The 27,842-nt window shown below is 36.0% G+C and overlaps 2 protein-coding genes across 3 annotated transcripts in view; one reads left to right on the top strand and one right to left on the bottom strand.

Moving 5' to 3' along the window:
* LOC136828408 (indian hedgehog B protein-like) overlaps positions 1-24,977 on the top strand; it is a 137,263-nt gene extending 112,286 nt beyond the window's left edge. The window contains exons 5-6 of the mRNA XM_067086438.1: positions 23,695-23,967; positions 24,186-24,977. Of these exons, the coding sequence (XP_066942539.1) occupies positions 23,695-23,967; positions 24,186-24,760 (848 nt within the window). The 3' untranslated portion in view covers positions 24,761-24,977. The remainder of the gene's footprint in view (positions 1-23,694; positions 23,968-24,185) is intronic.
* Positions 1-27,842, bottom strand: part of LOC136828410 (glycine, alanine and asparagine-rich protein-like) — a 282,803-nt gene that overhangs the window by 176,849 nt on the left and 78,112 nt on the right. The window lies entirely within an intron of this gene.

The following is a 27,842-nucleotide window of genomic DNA, read 5'->3' as shown; positions in this document are numbered from 1 at the left end:
AATTTCATTATTTCAAAACCGAACCCCGAAAGACACCCCTCCAGAATACGAGCTTTCAGAAAAACCAAGTATCACGGCTGTATCTTTCATCGTTATTGCTCCACAGATATGTTAGGCCACTTGCCCACCCACCAACTCACCCACCCCCTACCGCTATCCCCTCAACGGCAAAAATCAATATCTGGATCTCCAGAACGGCTAAACGGATTTCGATGAAATTTGGCACGATTAGAGAGCTTACTGGGAAACCTCTAAAGCCAAAGTTTCATCCCGATCGGTAGAATATTTCCAGAGTTACAGACGGCCAAAGTCGGGGTTTTTGTGTACTCCGGGTGGCTGGGCTTTGCTAACCGCCAACTACCGTGGCAGATGATATTAAACTGACTTTTTTTTTTTTCCCCACGGCCCGCAAAGATGTGCAAAGTATATAATGTGGCCCTTACACTAAAATGCTTGGAGACCCCTGCCCTCACACACAGAACCAGTGAGACAGTGTTTGCTGAAAGCCTACTAATAGTTCTGCCTAAGAGCATTTTTATTTTGGTCAAAACTATAAGGTTAAGAAACCAGTGTTCACACCTACGTTTTTAAGAGCATTACGTACAGCATATGTAGACCTAAATATATTGAGGATGAAATACAAGAAATTGAAATATCCTGACAGTGTATTAGACAATGCACTAGAGGCCGCAAAAGAGCCTATGTATCAAAAGAAAAAAAAAACGAAACTTACAAAACAAAAAATTTGCCTGTGCTACCATTTAATAATAATCTTAAAGATATCCCCTTTCTTTTTAAGAACTCTGGAGTCAATGTAGCATTTAAGAACAATAAAAGGATGAAACATAAAACAATGAAAGATGTACTTAAAAAGAACTCTCCCGCCAATGCTAAAGGTCGTGTCTATAAAATTCTACGTAAGTCTTGCTATAACTTTTATATGGGTCAAACTGGAAAAACACTGGAAAAGCATAAAATGTGCTTAAGATATGCACAGAACAGTGGAATTTTTTCATGTTCATAAGAACAGTCATACAATTAGCTGGGTAGCGCTAAAAATGACAGTTTATCTTAATAATGCACTGGAAAGGAATATCACTGAGTCAAGTTTTATAAAAGAAAGTTACGGCTATAAAATGGATATCAGTCAAGGCATGTATACACTTGATCCTACAATAAATTTGTAAAAATTTTAAATTTTAAGGAAGGTAGTAGATATATGGAAAAGGGATTACATCATATTTGTAAACATAGTACTGGGCCCTAGTACTATTGAGTTTTGTTACCCCTCCTCCTTTGACACCTGTCAGGTGGGAGCTTTAGACTCCAACGGTTGGTATGTTTGTCCGTATTGTCCCCATAGCATATATATTGTGATTTCTACCACCATGTATCAGTCCCTCGTTAACGACTTGGAAATAGTCGAAACCAGTCAGGACTTACATCCAGTCTCTTATTTTTTACCTGTGGTGATGTGGTATACGTATGTATATATATATGTGCGTGTGTGCGTGTATGTATATATGTATATATATAGACAAAATCCACAAAGGACGACAGTCGAAAGGCCTCGCAGCACTCCAGTGTTTCTCTTTCCTTCGTGGATTTTGTCTTTATTTATATATCCATCACGTTCCATATTTTCGTGATTCACTTATACTCATATATATATATATATATATATATATATATATATATATATATATATATATATATATATATATATGTGTGTGTGTGTGTGTGTGTATGTGTGTATGAATACATATGTATACATGTAAATATGTATGTATGTACGTATGTACGTATGTATGTATGTGTGTGTGTAAAATATAGCGGTGTCTATATTTCTAAATCGAAGACCCATCTAACCCGAGCTGAATAAACTGGACAGGCAGCTTTTTCTGTGATGCCTTCATTCATATTTTTGCAATCTCCATTTTTAACTTATTTCAACTCGTGAACTAAAAAAAGTTCCTCGGGAATTACGAAGCATTATTCCTTTGTCCCACAGAAATTTCGTACTTCCTGCCAGTTCTACTTTTGACGCAGATAACCTAACCAAATTTACATAATCTGACGAAAATTGTAATAAATTTCCTTATCTCCATCTCTCGTTTACTTGGTGTTATGAGTATCATTGAATATTATATAACGTTACGCGCTCACACCATTTCGTGTTTCAGGACGATCACCCATCCACGAACTAAGCGGGCCAAACGTTTAGTAGGTTACAATGTGACCCCGAAAACTAGCAAATTGTGGGAGTTCTTAATATAGCGATACACACGACAATTCGTGATGATGATGATGATTATAATGAAGAAAATAATGATGAAGCCTATTTCACACTCGTTTTAGGTAAATGCATATACCTAAAACGAGTGAGAAATAGACTTCATTATTATTTTCGTCATTATAATGATCATCATCATCATCATAATATCATAACAAAAATTCATAATCATTACCACAGCACGTAGACTTGTATAGGTCAACTTACATAACACACACAGTTGATCCTCATAACAATCATTATATATTCCCCGCCATAATGACAACGGCATTTGCCGTGTAATAATGCGACGCCTGGACCGTGAAATTGGTGAGGGAGAATTATCCCTGAAACAAAAGCCGCAACCAACTCAAAAACACCTACTTACCGTGAAATAAAAGTCATGTGACGCCCTTTACGAGTGGAAGGGCGAGTGATGTTAATTATGTCAGGACCTTTCGTACCCAAAGTGCATCGAAGACTCAACTTTCTTCTTTGTTATATAAATGAATTCCCACTGTTTTGCAGCAGCAGAATGTTGGATGGCGCCTAAATCAATTTAAGTTATGCGTTTGTCTTAAATATTTGTCCATTTATGTTTCATGCTGGATGGAGTCTAGATACATTAAGGTTGAGTTTGTTATAAATTTCTGACAATCTATTTCTCATACTGAAGGAATACCAGAGACCTATAGTGATATATTTGTCAAAATCTTGTCGGTTTGTATTTTGACGCTGGATGAAGTTTAGTTACCAAAACATATATATTCGTCGAGATTACTTTTCAATTTAAATGTCAGGTGGGGTCTAGATGCTTTAGTGGTAACCTTTGTTGTAAGTCCTTGCCACTAACGGATCCAGAGGGGTGGCACCTGGGCACGTGCTCCCCCCCCAATGAAAAATAATTATAAATTAATAATACTGAAGATTTAGATAACATAAGTATAAAAATGGGAAAAAAATAAAAAATCGATTAAAGAAATAATATACATATATGTGTGTGTGTGTGTGTGTGTGTGTGTGTGTGTGTGTGTGTGTGTGTGTGTGTGTGTGTGTGTGAAAACTGGTGCGCCCCCGCCCCCTTGAAATTTTTCTGGATCCACTGGTGGTCCTTGCCAAATTATGTTTCAAGTTAGGTGACGCCCAGGTACCTCAGTTAAAGGTAAGTCATAGCCACTCATCATTATGCATTTTATACTGGAGGAAGTCTACAAAACTTAAGTCGTTTTTTAATACACATTCAGTTTATTTGTATTTTATGTTGGACGTAGTTTCGGTACTTCAGTTATATCTCTGTCATCAATACTTGTCCAACTGAATCTTATGGTGGATGGAGTCTCGACTAGTTGAAGAGTATGATGTTGTCAAGGAAAAAAGCTTTTATCACTGTTTCCGAGAAAACAAAACACTTAAGAGCGCAACTGAATAAGAAAACTTTAAACGTAGCCAATTTTCTCTACATATATCCAATAATGTACTTTTGTCAGCCATTCCAGTCGGATGATTTAACAAGTTAGGAGTGATATTTTTTGTATTCACCTACGAAAAAGAAACTTCTGAAGATAACAGCGTAAAAAAAAAAAGAGCAACCACTCTGACCTTTTTCCATCACATACATGATACCTGGACGGATATCTCCCATTTAACGCCTCCGTGATCACAGCTCCCGACTTCAAAGACTGGAAATATTTTCTTGAACCGAAATGAAATCTGAGCATTACGACTGAGATTTGTGATGTAAGTGCTGAGGTAGTATCATTAGACGTCGTTGCGTTCTGTGTAAACAACGCGTCTTTTTTTATTGTTATTAGACGTCGTTGCGTTCTGTGTAAAGAACGCGTCTTTTTTTAATGTTAAAGTTAGGTAAAAGTGTAAAAAAAAAAAAAAAAGCTAATGTAGCATGCTTGTAAACAAACCAACTCTGAAACACAAGAAAATTATTACGTCAAACCAATTCTGAAAAACAAGAAAATTATTACGTTATAAACTGTGTGCGAAAGCATCAAAAGATGAACGCAGGAACAACCCTTACCCCTTGATAAATAAAATACCCACATTTACTTGTTAGTTTTTGTGCACGGACACTGCAGCTATATTCGTTGTAAGTGTAAGAAATTCAAGGAATGCTTCCATTAAGGAATTTGCTATAAACAAAGATCTAAAGCCTTTACTAATGTTCGTCTGCACTGCTCATTTTTAGTTTTCTGTAAAAGAAAACTACTGTGCCGGCTTTGTCTGTCCGCACTTTATTCTGTCCGTAGTTTTGCTGTTCGTCCTCAGATCTTAAAAACCACTGAGGCTAGAGGGCTGCAAATTGGTATGCTGATCATCCACCCTCCAATCATTAAACATACCAAATTGCAGCCCTCTAGCATCAGTAGTTTTCATTTTAATTAAGGTTAAAGTTAGCCATAATCGTGCTTCTGGCGACGATATAGGATAGGCCACCACCTGGCCGTGATTAAAGTTTCATGGGTCGCGGCTCATACAGCATTATACCGAGACCATTGAAAGATAGATCTATTTTCGGTGGCCTTGATTACATGCTGTAGCAACTGTACAAAAAACTCGATTGCGCCGAAGAAACTTCGGCGCATTTTTTACTTGTTCGTTTCTGAAATATAACATTCTAAATGTCTTTCAGTTCCAGCAACATTTGATTCGAAAAAAATTATATGAAAAATTATCCTGGAATCCCGTGAACCAAATTAGCCATTAGAATTGCAAGTCGTTTTTTTTTTTTTTTATCTTTTCTTTGCTTACCAGACGCAGCATTGCATAAGATCATTTAAAATAGATAATTGCACGAATCCCTGACACAGCTGTTTAACTAATGATGCAGAATGTCTGACTGGATATTAGGCAGCAAAAACCCAAATCTTCAAATGTGGTTATGCGAATTTCCCATCTGAGAAAATACTATTTTCACGGTCTATGTAATCTGGTTTTTTGTGATCATGTATGTTATCTGCGCACGGTTTTTTTTTTTCAAGTACAAAAAAATTAATTATGTTAATGTTAAAATAGGTTATTTATTTATTGCGATAATACACACACACACACACACACACACACACACACACATATATATATATATATATATATATATATATATATATATATATATATATATATATATATATATATATATATATATATACATATATATATATATATATATATATATATATATGTCAACCTTCAGGTTTTCACAAACCTGTTTGGGGTGGGTTGCATGGCCCATGCCCTCCTAGCTTATATATATATATATATATATATATATATATATATATATATATATATATATATATATATATATATATATATATTGACAACCTTCAGGCTCTCAGCAACCTGTTTGGGATGGGGTCGCTAGACCATGCACTCCTTCTCCCCCTGATTGTAACCCCCCCAACTACCTACCTACTTAACAAGTACACGATTCACTACTTACATCAACATACGTCATCAAAGTCACAATGGGATTCAACGAGACGCGCCTAAATCACTCTGGCTAGTTCTGGAATCGAACTTGGGATCTCGCAATTGTGGGGGAGAGAGAGAGAGAGAGAGAGAGAGAGAGAGAGAGAGAGAGAGAGAGAGAGAGAGAGCGGTTTGTGGTGGGGCGGGGGAAGAAAGGCGGTTAACTAATAAAAGAAAAGTTCGATTAATTAAAATTCCACGGCCCATTGGCATGTGATGGCGGCAAGAGAACTTCCTACGAGACAAAATTGGCTGTGTGCATCCAGATGAAGGTAACTAACAAATCCTTTGACGCACCAAGGCAAGAATGGCAACTGAGGCACCTGGCTTGGCCCTGGAAAGTCACAGGATAAAGAATGTCTCATTTCAGGAGATGCCACGAAGCGTTGGGCAGACAAGAATTGAAAAATATTACCGTCGAGAAATTAGCATATAAAGGTTAAGGACACAAAGGTAATTTTAAAAACCTCCGTTAAGTATTTACCAATAATAACCCGCGTACAGGTCTAAAGGAAAAAGATAAATATTTACAAAATTGAAGAGTTTATTGGTATTGCGCAGGTTATTTCATTTTTACTGTAAGAACATCACAATGGATTCATCATTTACAAAATCGCTTTCCATATAAACATAGGCGGCTTGAAAAACAATTAGGAACCTTTTCACAGTTTCTATTATTGCAATAGTCATTGCTAAGAATATAATCACGCTGAAAGCTTTAGAAATTTTGAGATTTCTGTGACAAGAACACCAAAGTAATTAATAGTTTTAGTATTCGAAACACTTATGACGCTTTAATTTTAAAGCCATATCAATATTTCCCAAGGAATCTATTGATTTCTGGCACTCGAAATTCTCAGGCTCTCCTTCGAGTGCCTCTTACAGTTCGGGGTACAACATTCTGAAGGAAGGTTTGCCTCTTTTTCGTGAGTAAATGTCAAAAAACGGATCAGACGGTAATGTCTCCAGATTTGTTCACCTCTTCTGCTATTAACCTTTTGTCACGGTTTAGATGGCTCTCGTTACTGTGCAGTCTTATCTATGCTATTCCTTGTAATATGCAATATAAGCTTTTATTAATGTTAACTGTTTTCCATTCAGGAACTTTGTCACACACCTCAAATTTAACTGCAAACCCAAATGTGAATATGATCCGTTTCTCTATACCGTCAATTTCAATAAGATGAAACCTTTTTGTATAAGATGGATCTCCGTTCTTACAGTTTCCCCTCTGCTGGACCAATTTAATAACTGTGATAGGAAAAACTTACTCCAAAAGAAAGACCATGGACATAAACTCCAAAATAAGATACCATGAAAAAAAAACTTCAAGAGACCAAGGGAAAGCTTGCGAACAAACTTTAAAATAAAGACCACTGACATAAACTCCAAAACAGGTGCCCACGAAAAAAAAACTCCAAAACAAAGACCAAGAAAAAACCAATGAACAAAAACTCCAAAACAAGGACCACGGACATAAACGCCAAAATAGGAGACCATAAAAAAAAATCCAAAACAAAGACCAAGAAAAACTAATGAACATAAATACCAAAACAAAGACCATGGACAAAAACTCCATAATAGAAGACCACGAAAAAAACTCCGGAATAAAGACCGGAAAAAACCTTTGAATAAAAACACCGAAACAAAGACCACGGACAAACTCCAAAACAAAGACCACCGACAAAAACTCAAGAACAGAGACCGAGGAAAAAACTTGATGGAAAAATCAAAACAAGAGACCAGCATAAAAAAAAAAAAATTCAAACCAGAGACCACGGAAGAGATCTCCAGACCTGAACAATAAGTTCTGGAAGATCTATTTTTTGATCAATTTTTCTAATTCAGAGAATAAGCCTCTTTACCTTCCAGTCGATCATGGACAACAATCTTGGCAACATATCTCGTTTTTTTCCTAAGTATGTCCCCACTTATTTGCTTGGTACAGCGATAATAATAATAATAATAATAATAATAATAATAATAATAATAATAATAATAATAATAATAATAATAATAATAATAATAATAATAATTATTATTATTATTATTATTATTATTATTATTATTATTATTATTATTATTATTATAGGATGACTATGAAAGACAAAAAAATTAATTATAATTATAATAAAAATAACAGTAATAATAACAATAATAATTTCTGCAACTTCTAACTATGCAGCATTCTTTGGGCTTCAGAGATATGAAAAACACGATTACAAGCTTAAAGTACCATCAGTCTTAAGCGATTACTGTTAGCGATTACAGCATCAGCTAATAAAGCAAAGGGGCATAACACACAGGGCCGTACTAATGATAGAGTGCCATTTTAATTCTTCTGATAAGAATATTGCGGCAGCGATTATCATTATACGAAGACAAACATAAGCGTTTTATATTTATTTTATTCTTGCAAAATGTCTCATACCTTTATTTACCATTTGTGAAAAAATACCTTTACTTATTCTTTATTTTTATTTTGCCCGCAAAAAAAAAAATGATTTGCCATATCCCATTAAAGCCGATCTTTCCCAACGATTATAAATATTAAGTGAGGTTCAACCTCCCATCCCCACCTCCACCCCAGCCCTTCAACCGCCGCCCCCCACCCCCTCTTCACTACCACCACCAGCCAGCCTCAGCTTCATCGATAATCGAGACGAAAAGCCCGCTGATACGTTTCGGGCTCCCAAGAGTCTCCTGACGGCGTCCCAGCTGCAGAATTTAATGCATACATCGAATTTCGTTAGAGCCGCGGAGTCATCGGGTAAGGATAACCGCTGACCTTGATTGACCTTGAGGAGCTGTAACTCTTAATAAAATATACTGCCGGGTGAAGATGAGAACAGCAGCGGTTAGTTGATACTGCTGACCTTTGACCTTGCCTTTCGACCTTGTCTGACCTTTGACCATGCCTGACCTTAGTCTTTGTCTGACCTTTGACCTTGCCTGACTTTCGCCTTTGTCTGACTTTTGACCTTGTATTTGACCTTCCCTGATCTCTGACCTCTGACCTTACTTGACCTTGAGCTTCACCGGCTTAAGAATTAATGTTTGGTGGACCAAAGCATTTACCAATAGATACCGCTGGCCTCCCCTGACGTTAAGATGTGACCTATTGATTGGTACTCTAGGGTACATTCCTAAATGGATAGCCCTGACCCTGAACATTTCAATAACCTTGAATCAATCTTCTGGAAAGTCCCTTCGTTAATTTGTCTTTTTTAAAAGACATGTAATACTGTTGGTGCCATATTGAATATCTAGGTGGATTTGTTGAATCACGTGGGCACACATTGTCATCATATGAACGTGAGCACATTTTCAGTAATAATAATAATAATAATAATAATAATAATAATAATAATAATAATAATAATAATAATAATAATAATAAAATCAATTTTCTCTCTTTTTTGATAAGTATCAAGACCAGAAAACAGAAATAAGAAGGAAATGGGATATGCTAGTGGAAACTGTACCCATAATCATAAGAACACTAGAAACGATTCCAAGACCCCTGAAAAGGAACCTGGAAAAACTAGACGCCGAAGTAGCTCCAAAACTCACGCAGAAGAGTGTGCTACTAGAACCAGCGCACATAGTGAGAAAAGTGATGGACTCCTAAGGAGGCAGGACGCAACCCGGGACCCCACACTATAAAAACCACCCAGTCGAATAGGATGACAGTGATAGACAAAAAAAAAAAAAAAAAATAATAATAATAATAATAATAATAATAATAATAATAATAATAATAATAATAATATCCATCATTATTGCTATTCTGCCAATGTCACCAAATTTGACCCAAATGTTTAACTAATCTACCCATTGCATCATTCTTTTATCAAATATTTTATGACAATTATGCATAGGCGAGAAATTAGATATGGAGGTAAAAATAATCCTTTCTCCTGGCCCCATGCCATAAATGAACACAATTATAGTTATGATAAATTAAGCAATTCTAGACACATGCATGGACATTTGCCGTTAAAAATGAGTGTCATATGCTTTGCTACACACTGTCTGCCATAAATCGCAGTAAATTAACATTTTTTACTGGCAAACTTCAACTTAATTTCAACTCTTTATCTTTAAAATTTTACTTTTTTTTTGGTTTAAAGTTCAAGAATAAAAACTATTCAGCTTTAACATTTCACCATAAAGTAACTGTACAAGAATCAACCCCACAAAAAACAATATAATGATACGCCATTTTAGTCTACGTTTTTATGTCTGCATATGGCATAAATAGAAATATATTGTCAAGGCGATTTATTGGGATTTTGCATGTTAAAGAAAAAAAATTATATATCTCATACATTATTTCAGCCTATTTTTGGCTCCAAAGTATAGCTATTTGTATGTGTGTATGTGTGTATATGTGTGCGCGTGTGTATGTGTGTAACTTCAGCTCTTCTTCTTTGCCTTTTATTTTTGTTATTCAATTTTCTTAACACATTGTGATAAAAGAAATTTTATTAGCTATAAAATGACTCCAAATTAAGAATCCTAGGGTACTTATCGCAATTCAAAAAATAAGGTTATTACCATGACTCCCCGCCCGAGAATAATATCCTAAGATAGCATTCTAAAGCTTCATCAGTTAAGGAAAATTCGATAAGAATTTTATAGCCTCCTCTCTCTACTTCCCACTAAAATGCACTTCAAGCTAACTCTATTATGAAGGGGAGATTTAAAGTCAGTAACACTTTATCCCCTCTGTTGGACGAAAACTTAATTTTCCTTCAGACTTTTATTACTCCTTTCTCAATTCTTTCACCTTTCATTATCCCAGTACTAAAAAAACAGGAACCTAACAAGAAAAGGAAAAGGAATCATTAACAAACATCAAATCACTGATAATGCCTAAAATGCGTTTACCTTCCTGATTCCACCAGAACGTAACTAAAGCGTAACCCGGTTATAAAAGGGCTTAGTGTAAGAGCTTAAATTCCCCTCAACCGTTTATGGCTCGAAGGACTTGTCAAGTCAGCACGAAACACGAAAGCCTCCGGTCTATTTAGCATCGCTCTTAAGGACATAATGGAGTTAGCAGGCAGAGAGAGAGAGAGAGAGAGAGAGAGACAAGAATGTTAAGCGTTGAGGGGAAAATTCGACCTGATTTTGGGGTTCCTTGGCAAGCAAATGGTAGGGAGACTGTGTGTGTGTGTGTGTGTATTTATATGTCTGTATGTATTATGTATGTATGTACAGATTATATATATATATATATATATATATATATATATATATATATATATATATATATATATATATATATATATATATATATATATATATACATATACATATATTTGCATAGATATATACTGAAAAGAAGGCAAATTTATAGATTTGACAGATATGTGGTAAACCGGTTAGCTAAGTTGACAAAGATGGCCGAAATGAAGATCATTAACCCTCTTAGTGTTAGGATGAGAAGCACTAAATGATGTTATAAAGTTTTCTGCATAGTAGGCGGCTACTTGATTTAGCAGCCTGGAAAAAAAAGGGAACGGGGGGTCACAGAGAAGGTTTTCGTGTATTTCTCTAAACCGGCCGCGCCCCCCGCCCCCCTCGAAAAAAGGCTTGTTAAAAACCGGAAGTCTAAAACTTCCTGGCGTCATCAACATCACACCCCCAAACCCCTCCCTAACACTCGCCGCCCACCTCCGACGAAAGGCGGAAAAAGGAGTATTAAAAAGAAAAAGGTGTTACGACAAACGTGTTCTTGCATGTCTATGGGTAACATATTAATGAACATTCGAAAATATGAACATAAACCTCATACAGGTGATCAATATAAGCTTTAAGAATCGAGGCTATTTCATTTCAATGAAGTACGTCAAAATAAACACGAACACACAAATTTAATCAACATTCAAATAAACTTTCCAGCGTAGACTGAACGGAGCTAATGTTTATATTGAGAGTTTTCTTCATCGGTGTTTGCTGTAATAACACTCCAAATGTAAGTCTCTGGATCCAAGTCAATTTTAAAACTCAAATTAACTGACAAATTGGAGAGAGCTAATGCCGCGTTTCAAAAATCACCAAATAATCACTTGACTGAAATTCTAGTGCTCTCTATAAGAGGGATACATTCCCTTCTAACGACAGAACGATAAATATTATTCAGTATTTAATTATTAATAGAACTTACCAATTGCCTTATTTCAAGAATCTTGATAAAAAAAGGCCGTTATGCAAGAGCAACTTCTTTCGACTTCTCTTTGTCATGTCACAAAACACTTGATACTGAAAACTTGAATTTTTGTAATTCGTGGGCCAGTCTCACACACACATTACGTTTTGGAATACATTCAATACTATCATCCATTTCGTATAAATGTTTGTCAGTTCGAATGTTATGCTTTAAAGGACTATTATTGTATTCCAAGTTTTAGTGATTATAAGCCTTGCTTTCTTAGCATCAGTTATACGACGTTATCATTGCGACAAAAATATCTAACAACTTCATTATCTGCATTTCTCCTCTACTTCCTGTTGCCATACCTACTGATTTTCTTTTAAATCCCGTTGCTATGCAAGTCAAAACTCCCAGACAATAAATAAATAAAAATCAATGAATTATCCAATGAAAATAAAAAATAACAAATACTACATGACTGAAAAATGACACGTACTGTTAACCTGGAAGGAAAAATCTTCACGTAAACAAAAACGCTTCGTACACGAGTGGGAAAACTGTGTTTCTTTATGAACGATAACGCAAAGCCACTGTAGGGATCGCAGCAAATTGTCCGTGGAAAATAAATCGATAGTCTACTGGATGATGTGAGTTTTACCATATTCTAAGACAACGTTCATTTTCGCGTGATTGCATCATTCCTTTTCTGTCCAGTAAACTGGAGGAAGAGGAAGAGAGAGAGAGGTGGGAGGAATAAGGAACCAAGGAAGGAAGGAAAGGAAGAAAGGAGAGAAGGAAGGTAGAGTGACAGAGAGGATGTGAAAAGCGGGAGGAGGAAATGAGTGAGAAAATAAGAGAGAAGTATCTCCTACAAATCTTGATAGGAAGCAAAAACGAAATTTTATGAATAATGACTTCCCCATTCCACCGATTTCATAAATTTATTAATTTATTTCTTTCTTTCATTCATTTGTTACTGAGTTTCTGTATACCTTGAAAAAAAAAAACCTTCATAAATATGGCCATAATCACGAAATCCATTTTAGCTTACACAGTGTTAACTGGTTCATTACAAAATAAATTTTCAGTGTTATTCAACCTCAGATTAACAGAGTCGCCCCCCTCTCTCTCTCTCTCTCTCTCTCTCTCTCTCTCTCTCTCTCTCTCTCTCTCTCTCTCTCTCTCTCTTTCTTAAATTAATCATTCTCTAGAGACCAAATTTCTATCATTCAAAACCATATATCCAAAACTCATTTTTGCTCATTCATTAGACAAATCAGGACACAAAGGTGAGCGTGGGCTTAAGGTGAGCACTGTTGGGTCAATGAGGCCTGGACACTCACCCAACAGAGTGAGTAACTGAGTGAATCTAGGCAGGACAGGTAGTTTGTGCATCAGGGACAGTACTCGAGGTAATTTCATTAAAATTACAATGAGACAACAAAGTTTTAAAAAAAAAAACATTTTACAAACGCAAAATCTCGACTATCCATCACAGAAACTTCAACTTATAATCACCCAAAACTCAAAGAACAAAAAAAAAATAAATAAATAAACTCCACTAAACCCCTAACTTCAACTAGCAACTGCACATTAAAAAAGAACACACACGCACACAAACGCACAAACTCCATTAACAGTCACAGAAAATTCCAACCATACGAAAACTCGACAAGCAATTCCACATAAGCCCAAATTCAAATGATTTATTGACATCATAGTGTATATCAAATGTGGTTATTAGCATGTTAATATACGCACCAACACATATAGCAAAACATTCTAATCAATATACCTTTTATACGTGATACAGAGCCTAAATCATTTACTCCAAGAAATGTTAGCATATTTGTTCACTTAATTTTAGTGTATAATTATTTCTGAAATTACACATCTGATATGATGAATTGCTAATACTGGCACCTGGAAGTTCTGTATAAATCACTACATTCTAATGCATACGGTTGTGAGAGAGAGAGAGAGAGAGAGAGAGAGAGAGAGAGAGAGAGAGAGAGAGAGAGAGAGAGAGGGTTAAAAAAATGGAACCTATCCATTTCACACCCAATCTAGCATTTCGCACCAATACGGGTCCAATTTCGGATGGATGAAAAAGATATTCTCTCGTAATATTCTTCTAAAATTTTTCCCCACATGATCACTAACCCCAAGATATTACTTATTTTTCCTGCCCAGGTTATTTTTTTTTTTTATGTACCTGCTTAAGAGAAGCGTCTGTTGCCACTCTTTTTTTCTTATATTGCTGGTTTTGACGTCGCTGTGTGTACTGCTTTTGTTCACAGTATCATAAACATACCATGAATTTCTTTGTATGGATCTGTATTCCACATAATATTGTTTCATACTGATTATCAGCAGTAACACTACCTCTATGCAAATACCTTAGCATACTTCTGCCTATATGCTTGTACATTTCGCTGCAGTACATATTTTATGAATGTGTCCATCACCACATAATAATAGCAGCAACTAATTCATGCTCACTTCTAATGCTCGTTTAACTGTAAAGACTGCTAGATGTAGCAAAAACGGGCCGAAGAGGGGGAGGGGGTTTGGAGTTGGAGGGTTGGGGTGGGGATGTCTTCTCAAAGCATTAGGCCAATCTCTTAAAGGATACGAAGTTACTAACAGTTTGTGGTCTGAGAATCAAGACACTGTCTTTTACGAATCCTAAAGGGTATGCCCACATTACAGTAAAATATGTCTAAAACACGTCGACAACGTATTGTACACAGGTAGAATACAAGTTAACGACTTAATGGTAGTCCTAACCAGTTGACTTGTTGTCAACCTGTTTGTTTGTGATATACATGTGACAAATTCTCGACGTTTGTTTATGACGTGTTATGCTGTAACGTGGACGAACCCTAACGTCCGAAATCAAACTTTTGCCACAGAAAATGACAGCAAACCGCGTCAGGCGACTGTAAACCGATACTGGTAATCGCTTGAAAAATACGTTCCAGTTTGTTTTCAAGTAGATACTGGCGTCAGAATAAGAAGCAATGGCGATCAGCACTTTGCCGATTACTTTTAACTTCAATACGTTCTTTATCGGAAAAGTCAAGTCGCCCAATTCATTTCGTAATATCTCAACATCATCAAAGGTAGAGTGAATCCCAGAAACAGACAGCAATAAGAATCAAAGCCAAGTCTTACTGATTTTCATTAAATTTGAATCGTGTCCAAAAGAGGCATTTTATATAGAATTCATTTAAATCTAAAATTTTCTGAACTCTTGAAGAGCCGAGCTCTAAAAGTGACGTTAAAGCGATGTTTATGTGAACAGAGATTTGGTTGTTTTCAAATGACACTGTCCAAGATTCTCTAGTTTCTATGAAAACAGGTTAGGATTTGCAATAGAAACTGGTCAGGCATCTTTAATTTTGACTGGAAATGTTCATAAATACATATTTATAGCGAGAATGTGATGGTTAGAAAAAAAAAGAGTTCAGCTGATGATGAATAAATGAATAACTGACAGCTAAAAGCATAAAACGGAAAAATAAAAAATATGAACAATAAAAATAATTGTAATTTACCATTTGCTAGTAACTTCAAGTAAGGTCATTCTAACCTCGGGCTCTGAAAGGCCATAGTACATAAGCTATGGAACAACTCCAGGATTTTAACCACATTATATGATCAAGAGTGAGCATAAGACCGCCAGGTAATTAAACGTGACACCGAACAGACTCACCTGGCACAACTAACGACCCTGGTGCTCCAATTGGCTCGATTAAACATAAATGATACTAGAGAGCGTTACATCCCAAACAGCTAACCAGAGAGAGAGAGAGAGAGAGAGAGAGAGAGAGAGAGAGAGAATCTTAATCTCAAATGTGACCACAGAATGAACAAACAAGTGAGATACAAACGAGAGAGACAAACAGACAAACCTCTACTCTTAGAAGTATTATGCGTCCACTGGTGACAGAGAGAGCGAGAGAGAAAGTGAGAGAATCTTAATCTCAAATGTGACCACAGAATGAACAGACAAGTGGGATACAAACAAGAGAGACAAACAGACAAACGCCTACTCTTAGACATCTTATGCGTCCACTGGTGAGAAAGAGAGAAAGAGAGAGAATCTTAATCTCAAATGTGACCACAGATTGAGCAGACAAGTGAGATACAAACAAGAGAGACAAACAGACAAACCTACTCTTGGAAATATTATGCGTCCACTGGAGACAGAGAGAGAGAGAGAGAGAGAGAGAGAGAGAGAGAGAGAGAGAGAGAGAGAGAGAGAATCTTAATCTCAAATGTGACCACAGAATGAACAGAAAATTGAGATACAAACAAGAGAGACAAACAGACAAACGCCTACTCTTAGAAATATTATGCGTCCACTGGTGAGAGAGAGAGAGAGAGAGAGAGAGAGAGAGAGAGAGAGAATCTTAATCTCAAATGTGACCACAGAATGAACAGACAAGTGAGATACAAACGAGAGACACAAACAGACAAGCACCTACTCTTAGAAATATTATGTGTCCACTGGTGAGAGAGAGAGAGAGAGAGAGAGAGAGAGAGAGAGAGAGAGAGAGAGAGAGAGAGAGAGAGGATCAATCTTCTGACATGCATAAACTAACCATGAAAATCAAATCCACATGACAGACGGACAAGCGGAAAGAAAATAATAATCCAGGAATGCCGCCAAACGCCACAAAAGCGATGGAGATTTCCGAAAAAGGGAGATACTTAAGAAGATTATTCCGGTAAACAGGTTACCTCTTGAGGGATCGTCCGCCATTCTGACTGATAATGGTGATGAATTGGTCGAGACTTCTTCCGTCTCCTTCAAAACGATGAAAAATATATATATAGAGGGAGAGAGTTTGCTCCAATACACATGTTATTTACGTTCTTTGAGTATGGGGAAAGAGGTAGGGGCCGGAGGGGGTAGTCTTCGGGGTATTCTTGACTGGTGGTGTTATTGCCTTTACATAAACAAATGTTGTTTTGATAAGGAAAGTGAACGAGATACAAATGAATGTGGGTGTGTGGGTGTTCGAGATAGATTGCTACTACACGTGTATTGTATTTGTGGTCATTATATAACTACAAGCATATATATATAAATATATATTATATGTATATTATATATATATATATATATATATATATATATATATATATATATATATATATATATATATATATATATATATATTTACGTAAGTTTGGCTTCTATAGAAATCCAAACTGCTTGACAGACCCAGACAAAATTTTGCACACGGCCTCTATGTCACCCCAGAAGATTTTTAACACAAAATCAAACCCCTAGCCCGTGACAGACATACAAACACATAAAACAAATGAAAATTTCGTTTTTACGTCACCTTTTCCTTCAGTTTTCTGGGTTTATTCTCATTTTTCACCTGACACTTCACCTCTTCTGGCACTGCCAGAAGTATGCTTAACCTACAACAATATATCCCTTATGAAATCAATTTTTGATCAGAATTTACCTGAATTTGGATCATACTTTATGATAATAATTAATACAATTGTTTATTGCCTCGATAAAATCTACATTGAAAACCTAAATAGATAATTTCTTTCCGTAGTAAGCGAAGCCGAGTCCGTGCATGCGGAGTACTGGCTTAACGTAACGATTTCAGCCAGCAGAAACTACGCCCGTTCATACGTATGGTTGAAGACGTTATACGATATAATAAGTAAATAAACACATTTCCTTTTTGCGCACGGTGTCAAAATGGTCCTACACACGATCCTACGTCATTCATTACTTGCTCACCAACATCGTTGTTGGCTGTGCTGAGATAATCGAAATATCATCTTGGACACTCCAGCACTTGGAATTAATTATCGTGTCTATTCTCGCACAATATTCATGAATGAGTTTAAATTAGAACTGAGGGGCTGGATCACTTTTTAATGAATTGGACAGTGAAGTTTACTTTCATTATATTAACACAAATCATAAAAAGACATCATACCTAGGCCTATACCCAATTGTCTGTCTTGCATGGAAATATTGTTTTAGATTTTTATTGTATGATTTGGACTTACAACGGCCTACAAATAGCGTTGAAGGGGTTAACAGTGAAATGAATAAACCTATACATAATTTATTCATATTCTGATCAGAGCATCTGAGATGCTTCCCAGATGAAATACAGTGGCAAACTGTCACGAAACTGGCGCTAACCTGTCCACATGTGCAATTACCTGTCAGTCGGTCGGAAGATATTTACTATGAGATTCACACCCGGTGTCCCGGTGTTTTTCGGGAATAAAATTTCATCAACGTACCTGACAAAGATGACACTCTGTTACAAGGTATCTTACATCCCTACCTAATTTTTTACTGTATTCTGTATTACGAAAGTTGCATAATTCTGGTAATTATAAGAGTAACACCGACTTCTTGTAGACATCGCCAGCAAACTCAGAGGAATGTCTTTCGAAGATATAGTGGCGTAAATTATGACGTCATTAACTTGCCTCCTTCTCGACGGATAATTGGCTATTCGTGAAAAAGTCTCAACCTCGGGCAAACAATGAAATACAACCAATACTCCTTGTTTACACTTTGTAGTAGTAGTAGTAGTAGTAGTAGTAGTAGTAGTAGTAGTAGTAGTAGTAGTAGTAGTAGTAGTATCTAGAATTTATGCCATGAGGTCGAGTGCTAGAATCCTTGAAGAAAAGGGTTTCCACAAGTAATCCGAGAAATTACTTTCTATCACTATTTCTCCATTGAAAAATTATATCATTAAAAACCAATTAACAAAGCGAAGAAAACTTTGGCATTCGTCGTAACTCCTTTGATATTTTTCCTAATATGACAGTGACGATCATTGTAATTAATAAACAGACAACTGCATAGGATTAGATTGGTAAGTGATCTTAACACAAAATGACCAACAACCCCCTATCTCTTTTTCTTGCTAATATACTGTAATTTTTTTATACATTGCTTTTTCCTTGCTTGCTTTCCAACACCTCCAACTATTTCTCAGACCTGAATGACATTTAATAGGTTCCACCCTTAGGATATATCCTAAATTCCTTGACTCAAATCAATCCAATCCACTGAGAAGAGTGGTCAGTTTAAAATAGTAACCTGTCAAGTATAAGGTGACAAGGAAATTAAAATGGAGATTGCCTTTTATTTATAAGTGGCTTGAACACCGTAAAGGTGTATTTTCTGTAAGTTTTGTCGCTGTTTGAGGAGTTAGTTTTTAGAGTAGATTATTAAATCGATATACTTCGACTTATTGATAAGTATCAATATGTGTAATACATTTTTATAATGAAACAACAATTGTTAGGCTTATATGTTTCAAAAACATATTTTGCAAGTACAGAAATGAAGCATCCAATACAGAGAAACAATTTATTCTCCATTGCTGTCCAGGAAGAGGTCTTCATCCTCATCATTAGTGGCTATGACGCTATGTTTATGATGACAGGTTCCACGCTCTCATGGATATTATATAACGTCCAGTATTCCTCCTCAAAGCGCCGAGACTTACGAATAGCTGCCGTCCACAACTCCGGGCTAGCACAAAGCCTGGCCTCCAGTAACTTGGCCTGAAGGCCTGCCCTGGTGAATCGCCCTATTATTCATTTACCTGTTCAAGCTTACATAGGGTTTGCCACGGGCCTCCTCACTTCTAAACAATTGTGCGAGTCGAATCACAAAAGCTGTCCTGCAACCACGGGGACAATGACTTATCATAGCCACCATTCTTGAAGCCTTCACAAGGTATGAATATTCATTCAGAATTTCAGAGACAGCTGTTTGTCGTCATCACCATGTGGGAGGAGTTGGGATGTCATATGTTTATGTCACACATAACTCTGAACCCATACATTAGAGTGTTCCGCCACAGGCTTTGGCTGCTTTATTTTACTCTTACGAATATACTTTTTTCTAATATATATAAGTAATAAAGAATGCTGCCAAAAATTAGGTAGGGATGTAAAGTATACTATGGCTAAGTAATATCTTTGTCAAATGCACAGAAAAAATTTATTCTGGAAAAACACCGGGACAAAGGTTCTGAATCTCATAGTAGGCAACATCATCAGTTCATCCGTTCTGGTGGGCGGAGAGTGTTGTCTACACGTAAGTTTTAATGGCAGTTTTGATGAACTGACAGAAGAAATGACAGGTAAACTTGGGGGTGTTAGGGAGGAGAAAGCAGGAGAGAGAGATAGTTTATCGAATGTCATTCAGAGTTTTTCCGGGCAGTGCTGGGTTGGTCAGCTAATATATATACTGTGTGTATGTATGTATATATATATATATATATATATATATATATATATATATATATATATATATATATATATATATACATATATATATATATATATATATATATATATATATATATATATATATATATATATTATATAATATATATATATAGATATATATATATATATATATATATATATATATATATATATATATATACTTATTGAATTTTTATCACACCACCGTGACACTTTATATACAAGTAGCGCGACTTGGATATTAGGTAAACTTGGGGGTGTTGTTAGGAAGAAAGCAGGAGAGAGAGATAGATTATCAAATGTCATCCAAACGTCATCCAGAGTTTTTCCGGGCAGTGCCGGGTTGGTCAGCTAATAATAATAATAATAATAATAATAATAATAATAATAATAATAATAATAATATATATATATATATATATATATATATATATATGTATATACAGTATATATAAGTATATATATATAATATATATATATATACTTAAATGAATTTTTATCACACCACCGTGACACTTTGCATACAAGTAGCGCGACTTGGATATTAAACATCTGTAGCTTAATATATTTATATATATATATATATATATATATATATATATATATATATATATATATATATATATATATATATATATAATATATATATATATATAATATATATATATATATATAGTATGTACATAAATACATAAAATCCACATTAAGCTGATTTCCTCCTTCAAAAGAAAAGAAAACCTAAAAAGCAGTCCTTGTTTTGTAACTACAGTAGTTAACTGCTCGATCAAGATGGAAACCCCGAGCAGAAAACCTCCAGAGCTTATCACCAACGCCTCCTGATCTGCATTCCCTCACTTTTCTACAAACACTGCGCCACTCACCTCTATATTTTTCACACAGTATCGTGTTTCATGGATAAGAAAGGCAGTCCGCACGAACATCTTCATGCCAGCCAGTCGATCCTTCCTCGGTCATCCACTCATTCTTACTACTATCATTTTACTCAAGTATCTTCTAAGTATTTCTTTCAATTCATGATAACTTTCCATTCTTCACCCTCGTAATTGTCATCTTTACATCCTCACCCTTTATTTACACAAGCATAAATTTGCGCTAACTCCTTCCTTTCTAACACTCACGAATGGTCTGGAATACCCCATCAGCTAAGGACTCTATTCTTTTTGGCACACACCCCTCAGTTTGCATTCACTATTCTTAGCTTCATTTGCACATCAACTTTATCCTCTAAACTTACTTCGCTGAGTACAACGTCTTTTCTCCCATAAAGAACTTAATCAGATTATTCTCTCGCTTTTTATCGTTTTCCTTCATTTTCCTCTCTCATACTCTTCTCGACTTCCATATCAATCCACTTGTACACCTGTTCACGATCTTCCATTTTTTTTCTCTTGTCCGCCTTCACTAAGCCTCTTATTTCATCAACATAGCACGAACTGTTTATATTCCTTATCCTTACGTGCCCATAACCACGCATAATCCTTGCCAACTCAGAGACGTGAATCTCAGCCTATTTCATTTTCAACCTCCCTCTTTGTTTCCTCATGCGGCGTGATGGCGCCCTTCCCGGGTTTCTCATGTTCCTTGCAGACGAGTTTGCTCTTGCAATCCGAAGTCCCTCTCGCCTTATCCTCAAAGACTAGCTTTCAACTGAGATGTATATATTTGTGTTAACAGTTCCAAAATAAGATGACTATTGTTATCTGCCTAACTGCCCTCACTAAAGTCTCTGAAACTAAACTCAGTGTTCATTATATAAAAGATGGGAAGTCGCCGGTTGAAATTGCACCCATCATATATACTTTAATTTGTTTAGAGCCACATTAGCACCATAATTTACAAAAGAACAGTGTCAAAAATATAATAAAATATTTCAAAGCTTTTTTCAAAGAACATTTGATTTCCAGTTTATTACTTTAAAGTGAATTGAGCATAAAGGCTTCAACGCATGAAAAAATACGCAACACAATTATTCCAGTGAAAATAAAACATTCCTTACGAAAACTTACAACAAGCAATAGGTGCCTTATACAAGATGCTAAGAATATCACGGGAGACGGGATGGACATAAACATACAATAAGGGAAAGATAGCAGGTTACACAACTAAGGAAAAACGTACGCAGGATGTGAATTCCAAATTATATACCGAGATATCGAGTCGTGTATTACCGTAATGCTTAAAAGATAACTCCAAAATACAGAGCACTGAAAAAAATATTAATGCACAATGAAAGAACGAAGGAATGAGATAAAGAACTGAATGGCAAGAATAATTTAGAACCGCAAATACAATTCAACACAAATTTAGTGAACAAATGAACATGACATTGTGCAAAAAAAAAAAAACATGCAATAAGCGAATGGATGAATAACTAACGATAATAAGCAAAATAAAAGGGTAATCATAGCCTTAATTCCCGGGCGTTGGCTGAGTGACGAAGCACCACTCAAGGCGGCGTTGGTTTCAAGCGCGAATTTGCTAAACAAGCTCAAGACTCCCAGATGTTCATTAATGAGGGCGTGGTTTTGCGTTAAATGTCAAGACGGCGAGGAATTTCGGCGTTCGCGGCACTGAATCCGCAAGACCCTAGTCGCCGTGACGCCACTGGTGGTTATCGAATCAATTAGCATAATTTCAGGACGGGATAAAATGTCCGGAGGACTGAGGATCAGTTCATGTGCTTTTCGGTAGATAATTTGATACCAGTGCGATGAACCAACATGACCACAGCTTCAGTGACGCCAGTGCAAAAACTTAGGCAAATTAACGAATTTTCAGGGGCTTGTGAACATTTGAAGGACACATGGGAGTATTACGCAATGTTAGATCCTAACGTCTGCGTTGTGTAATACTTGCATGTACACGCTTGTAAGAGACTGCACAATCCCATTAAAATCGCTGCAAATTTTGAAATATTGATAAATACATGACTAAACTGACAGACAGCTAAATTTAAAATAACTCGTCAGCTGGAAAGAACAGCAAATGTTTTCAGAGACGCTAAATATATCTTATTTATTTTGATATCAGCTTTCCTAGTGTTTTCCAGAATGTTTACCAGACTAATTATGTCTCCTAATAAAATATTCTAATGGTCGAAAGATTAAATTCTTACGCAACAAAGCTAAATAAGCTAATATTTAGATAACTCCTCATGATGGAGATAGTTTTGAATCAATCTACGGGTAATCCCATACATTGTACAAATATCATATAACCTAGGACCAAAGAATTTATAATGCCTAGACCTAACATGGCAGAAAAATGAAGACAAGGCTTCTGAATGATGCTCAGTACACTTCATTACCCATTCTTACAACACCCATAACCCATTGAGGACATGTGACTGGGATCTAGGACTTTTGCACTGCCTTTCCGTCAACTCATATCTTTTCTAATCTATTATAATATATGTACATAAATAGAAAATGTAAACTTAAGTCCATTATATTCTATTCCACCACAGTTGATGAATCTGGAAAGATAGTAGCATCACAAGTGCTGGGATTCATGGATCGACGACCCAGCGAGATCTCTCTGTACGTGACCCTGCGCACAGCCACAGGACAGAACCTGACGCTCTCGCCCAACCACGTGCTCTTCAAGAGCGCCCTCAACTCTAGCCATCCAGTCAGTGCTTTTGGCTCAGACATCAACATTGGAGATGTGATCTTCTCTGTCAATAAAACAGGACTTGAGAGAACCAGGGTGGTGGCTGTCGAGCACAGTGTCATACAAGGTAAGTTTTAGTATTGCTGCCAAGTTGTACAACTCCCTTGAAGCTGAATTTGGTCAATTTTCAAGCACAGCAGGTAAAAATATGAAGTGCATTTCAAGGTCTTTAATTCAGAACACTCTAACATCCACTGCACCCTGACATGCTGCTATGAAAAAGATGTCAACGTATCAAGCAGAAACTATTACCGTAACTTATTCTATTTTGTTAATCCTCCATAGGTGCTTACGTGCCCTTAACAAAAGAGGGCACTCTCATCGTGGATGGCGCAATGGTATCTTGCTATGCTTCGTATCGTCATTCCCTGGCTCACGCATTCCTGGCACCCGTCAGAGCTTTCCCCCTCTTACTGTGGCCTCGCCCAGGATTCTTCTCAAATCTTGGTTTACTCCTGAAGAATGTGATCAACGGATTTGGCGACATCTCCTTAGAATTCCTGAAGGACTTCTTCACGGGACACCATGAGATCAAACAATCCATGGAGGGACTCCTGCATTACAGCGAGCCAAGGGGTCACTTCACGTCAGAGCCTGATATGCACCAGAAAGAAACATTCCAACATTCTTCCTTCCCTAGCAGAGATGCCACCATGCTTGAAGGAGAGGGCGAGGCCTTCTACATCACCTTTGTGAAGCTCATCGGATGGCTACTCTTCCGAGACGAGAAGGCTGTCGCTCCAGTCATCCAACTGAATCCACAAGTTCAGTGGGATGGCTTTTCCCAACTGTTTACTTCCTCCAGTGCATTTACCAACATACAATCTGCAATTCTCCAATTGGTGCCAAGGTCATGGTAATGAAATTTGCCATACCCACTGCCTAGGGATGCTGCCAGTGCCCAAAGATAGCATGCTCAGTGCCCACAAGTGAGACAATATATACCTTTACTGCAAACTCTGGCAATCCAGGCACAACGAGTAAGTTTTTAATGAGGTGATCAAATAAAATTCATTAGGCCTACCTCATTTATAAAGCAAAATTTACCTGAAAATTCCGTATTATAGATAAAAAAAATGCTAAAAGTCTGTTGCACTAAAATTGGTGGTTCCACTGATGACAATTCAAGCTTTATGAATAAGATCCGAAATGCCATTTCACTGCAATAAAGGCTCTTCTGAAACTTTTATATATTATGTTTCTTCCATCTCTTCTAGTCTTAAAAAACTTTAAGCTCATCAAGAACCAACAAGATTATATGTATAATATGAATATATTTACATACACATGCATACATACATACATACATACATATATATATATATATATATATATATATATATATATATATATATATATATATATATATATATATATATACATATATATGGGTGTGTGTGTGTGTTTGTGAATATTATATGCGTGTGTGTGTGTATATATATATATATATATATATATATATATATATATATATATATATATATATATGACTGTCTTTTACTATAATCTAACAGAGCACTATGAAGATAAAAAGGACCATAAAAACACTATATACACATTGCAGACATATTTCGAACATTTTTGTATTCCTGATCAATAGTGAAATATGGACAAATGGTAGACGACAAGAGTATTTATAAGGCATATGCAGGTGTGGCAATAGAACGTTGGCGGTATGTAGATGACTGTTGACCTGGGACAAATGGCAAAGAGGTTTTTCCCTTCGTGTTTTAGTTCTCGTTAACTCCCTTCTGCTCGAGGCTGGTGGGCACGCCTGCTGGAACACCTCCTTGAGAGGAGGCCTTAGGATTGACTCTTTGGTGAATCCAGTTTTAGTCTGGTGGGCGTATCCGATGGAACACCTGCCTGATAAGAGGCCTTAGGACTAATTCGTCAGTGAAATTCAATTTTCAGTATGAACCAGTCAGGGGGACATTGGAAATAGGACTTCACCAACGGTTAATCCTAAGCCTCTTATCAAGCAGGTGTTCCAGCGGACTCACCCAACAGAGACGCAGGCGGGAGTCAGGAAGACCACAACACAAGATAATAACCTTTTTCCATCCATCTAGGGTCAACGGTCATCTACATACCACCAACGTCGCATTACCACACCTGCTTATGCCTTTCATCTACTCCTGTCACCCACCTTTTGTCCTTATTTCACCAGTGATCAGGAATACAGAAGTATTCGAAATATATGGTTGTAACATGTGTGTATACGTGTGTGTATGTGTGTGTGTGTGTGTATATATATATATATACATATATATATATATATATATATATATATATATATATATATATATATATATATATATATATATATATATAGCTGTATATGTATGTGTATATAGTTACACACACAGACACACATAAATATATATATATATATATATATATATATATATATATATATATATATATATATATATATATATATATATATATATATATAGATATCATCACAATCATTAAATCAGCCTTTTAGTCTGTCTGAATGTAAGGCATTTACAAACACAGCACTAGAGAGGAATGCTTATTAGCCTTTCAGTACAACTGTTCCATTATAATACAACAAACTCAAATTATTAGTTCATGGAAAAAGACCCTCTGTGACAGGTAAATATTCTGGTAAATAAGGTAGTGTCAAAATCCACCGCGACTATTTTTCATTTTGGAGTCTTGATATTATCAGAGACCAGCCAGATGGACCACCTCACATCACTGCTATGAATCATCAAAGTAATGAAACTATGAGAAAGGTTCCTTTGCTAAATGATGCCATATGAGTGAAGTAAATCTAGCTTCTTAGTTTTCTATGAATTTCTCATATAGTGAATGATAGAATGTACGCGAAGTTTAAGTTTAAACTGAGCCTTCTGCACCTCAGAAAGATTATATAAATGTTTCAGATGTGACAAGAAAAAACCCAGACTGTAAAAGGTATTATAAAAGACAATCTATGATGAGGAATTGACCATGGCAAGTCACAGAAGAAAGAATGAATGAAGGGAACATATTTACCAGAAATAATGACTTCCAAACATGCAACGCCATGTCAAAGAATGAATAAATAACCTCACAACACTCTGAAGAAGTTCAAGGATGAAGAAAGAAACAGCAACAAATTTAAATACTAAGGAACCACACAGAAAAAATGCAACATCATTTGCTATCTTACATCTCCAAATTTTATTACAAATCTGGTAAACAAGACTTAACTGATATATACGGGTTCAATTCAATCCTACGTTTGAATCACAAACCAAATGTAATTCCATGGTCATCAGTATACTTGTCCCATATGACATTTATTTTTTTTTCATTACAGCAACTGACTTGTCAACTTCCTCCAAGAGATAAATGATTGAGGATTTATGTTAAGTTGAAAGGAAGGTAGGTTTGAATTTTCTATCATGAAATTGTAATAAGTGATAGCATCATCCCTGTGGTGATCTTGTACTCATGTAGTCAATAAAACCGTACAGAAACTGTGGTACCCATTTCTCATTGCTAAGAGTATTTGATTTTCCTTCGACTGCTCTGTGTATTATTATTATTATTATTATTATTATTATTATTATTATTATTATTATTATTATTATTATTATTATTAGAAAAGCTCTCTTGTGGAATAAGCACAAAAGACTTTGTACCTTCAGTTAAGTTACAAATCTCTTTCTCTCTCTCTCTCTCTCTCTCTCTCTCTCTCTATATATATATATATATATATATATATATATATATATATATATATAGAGAGAGAGAGAGAGAGAGAGAGAGAGAGAGAGAGAGAGAGAGCGAGCGAGAGAGAGAGAGAGAGAATGGAGGAAAATGCCCTAAATGATAATAATATTGTTGTCAAATAATAGTAGTAATATTATTAGTATTAGGACATAGGTTAAATATTTTAAATACTTCCGCAAAAGTAAAACCAAG

The sequence above is a fragment of the Macrobrachium rosenbergii genome, chromosome 42 (genome assembly GCF_040412425.1).
Source record: "Macrobrachium rosenbergii isolate ZJJX-2024 chromosome 42, ASM4041242v1, whole genome shotgun sequence".
Lineage (NCBI taxonomy): Eukaryota > Metazoa > Arthropoda > Malacostraca > Decapoda > Palaemonidae > Macrobrachium > Macrobrachium rosenbergii.
The sequence above is the reverse complement of the archived record's forward strand: the minus strand, read 5'-3'. Positions and strand labels throughout refer to the sequence as shown.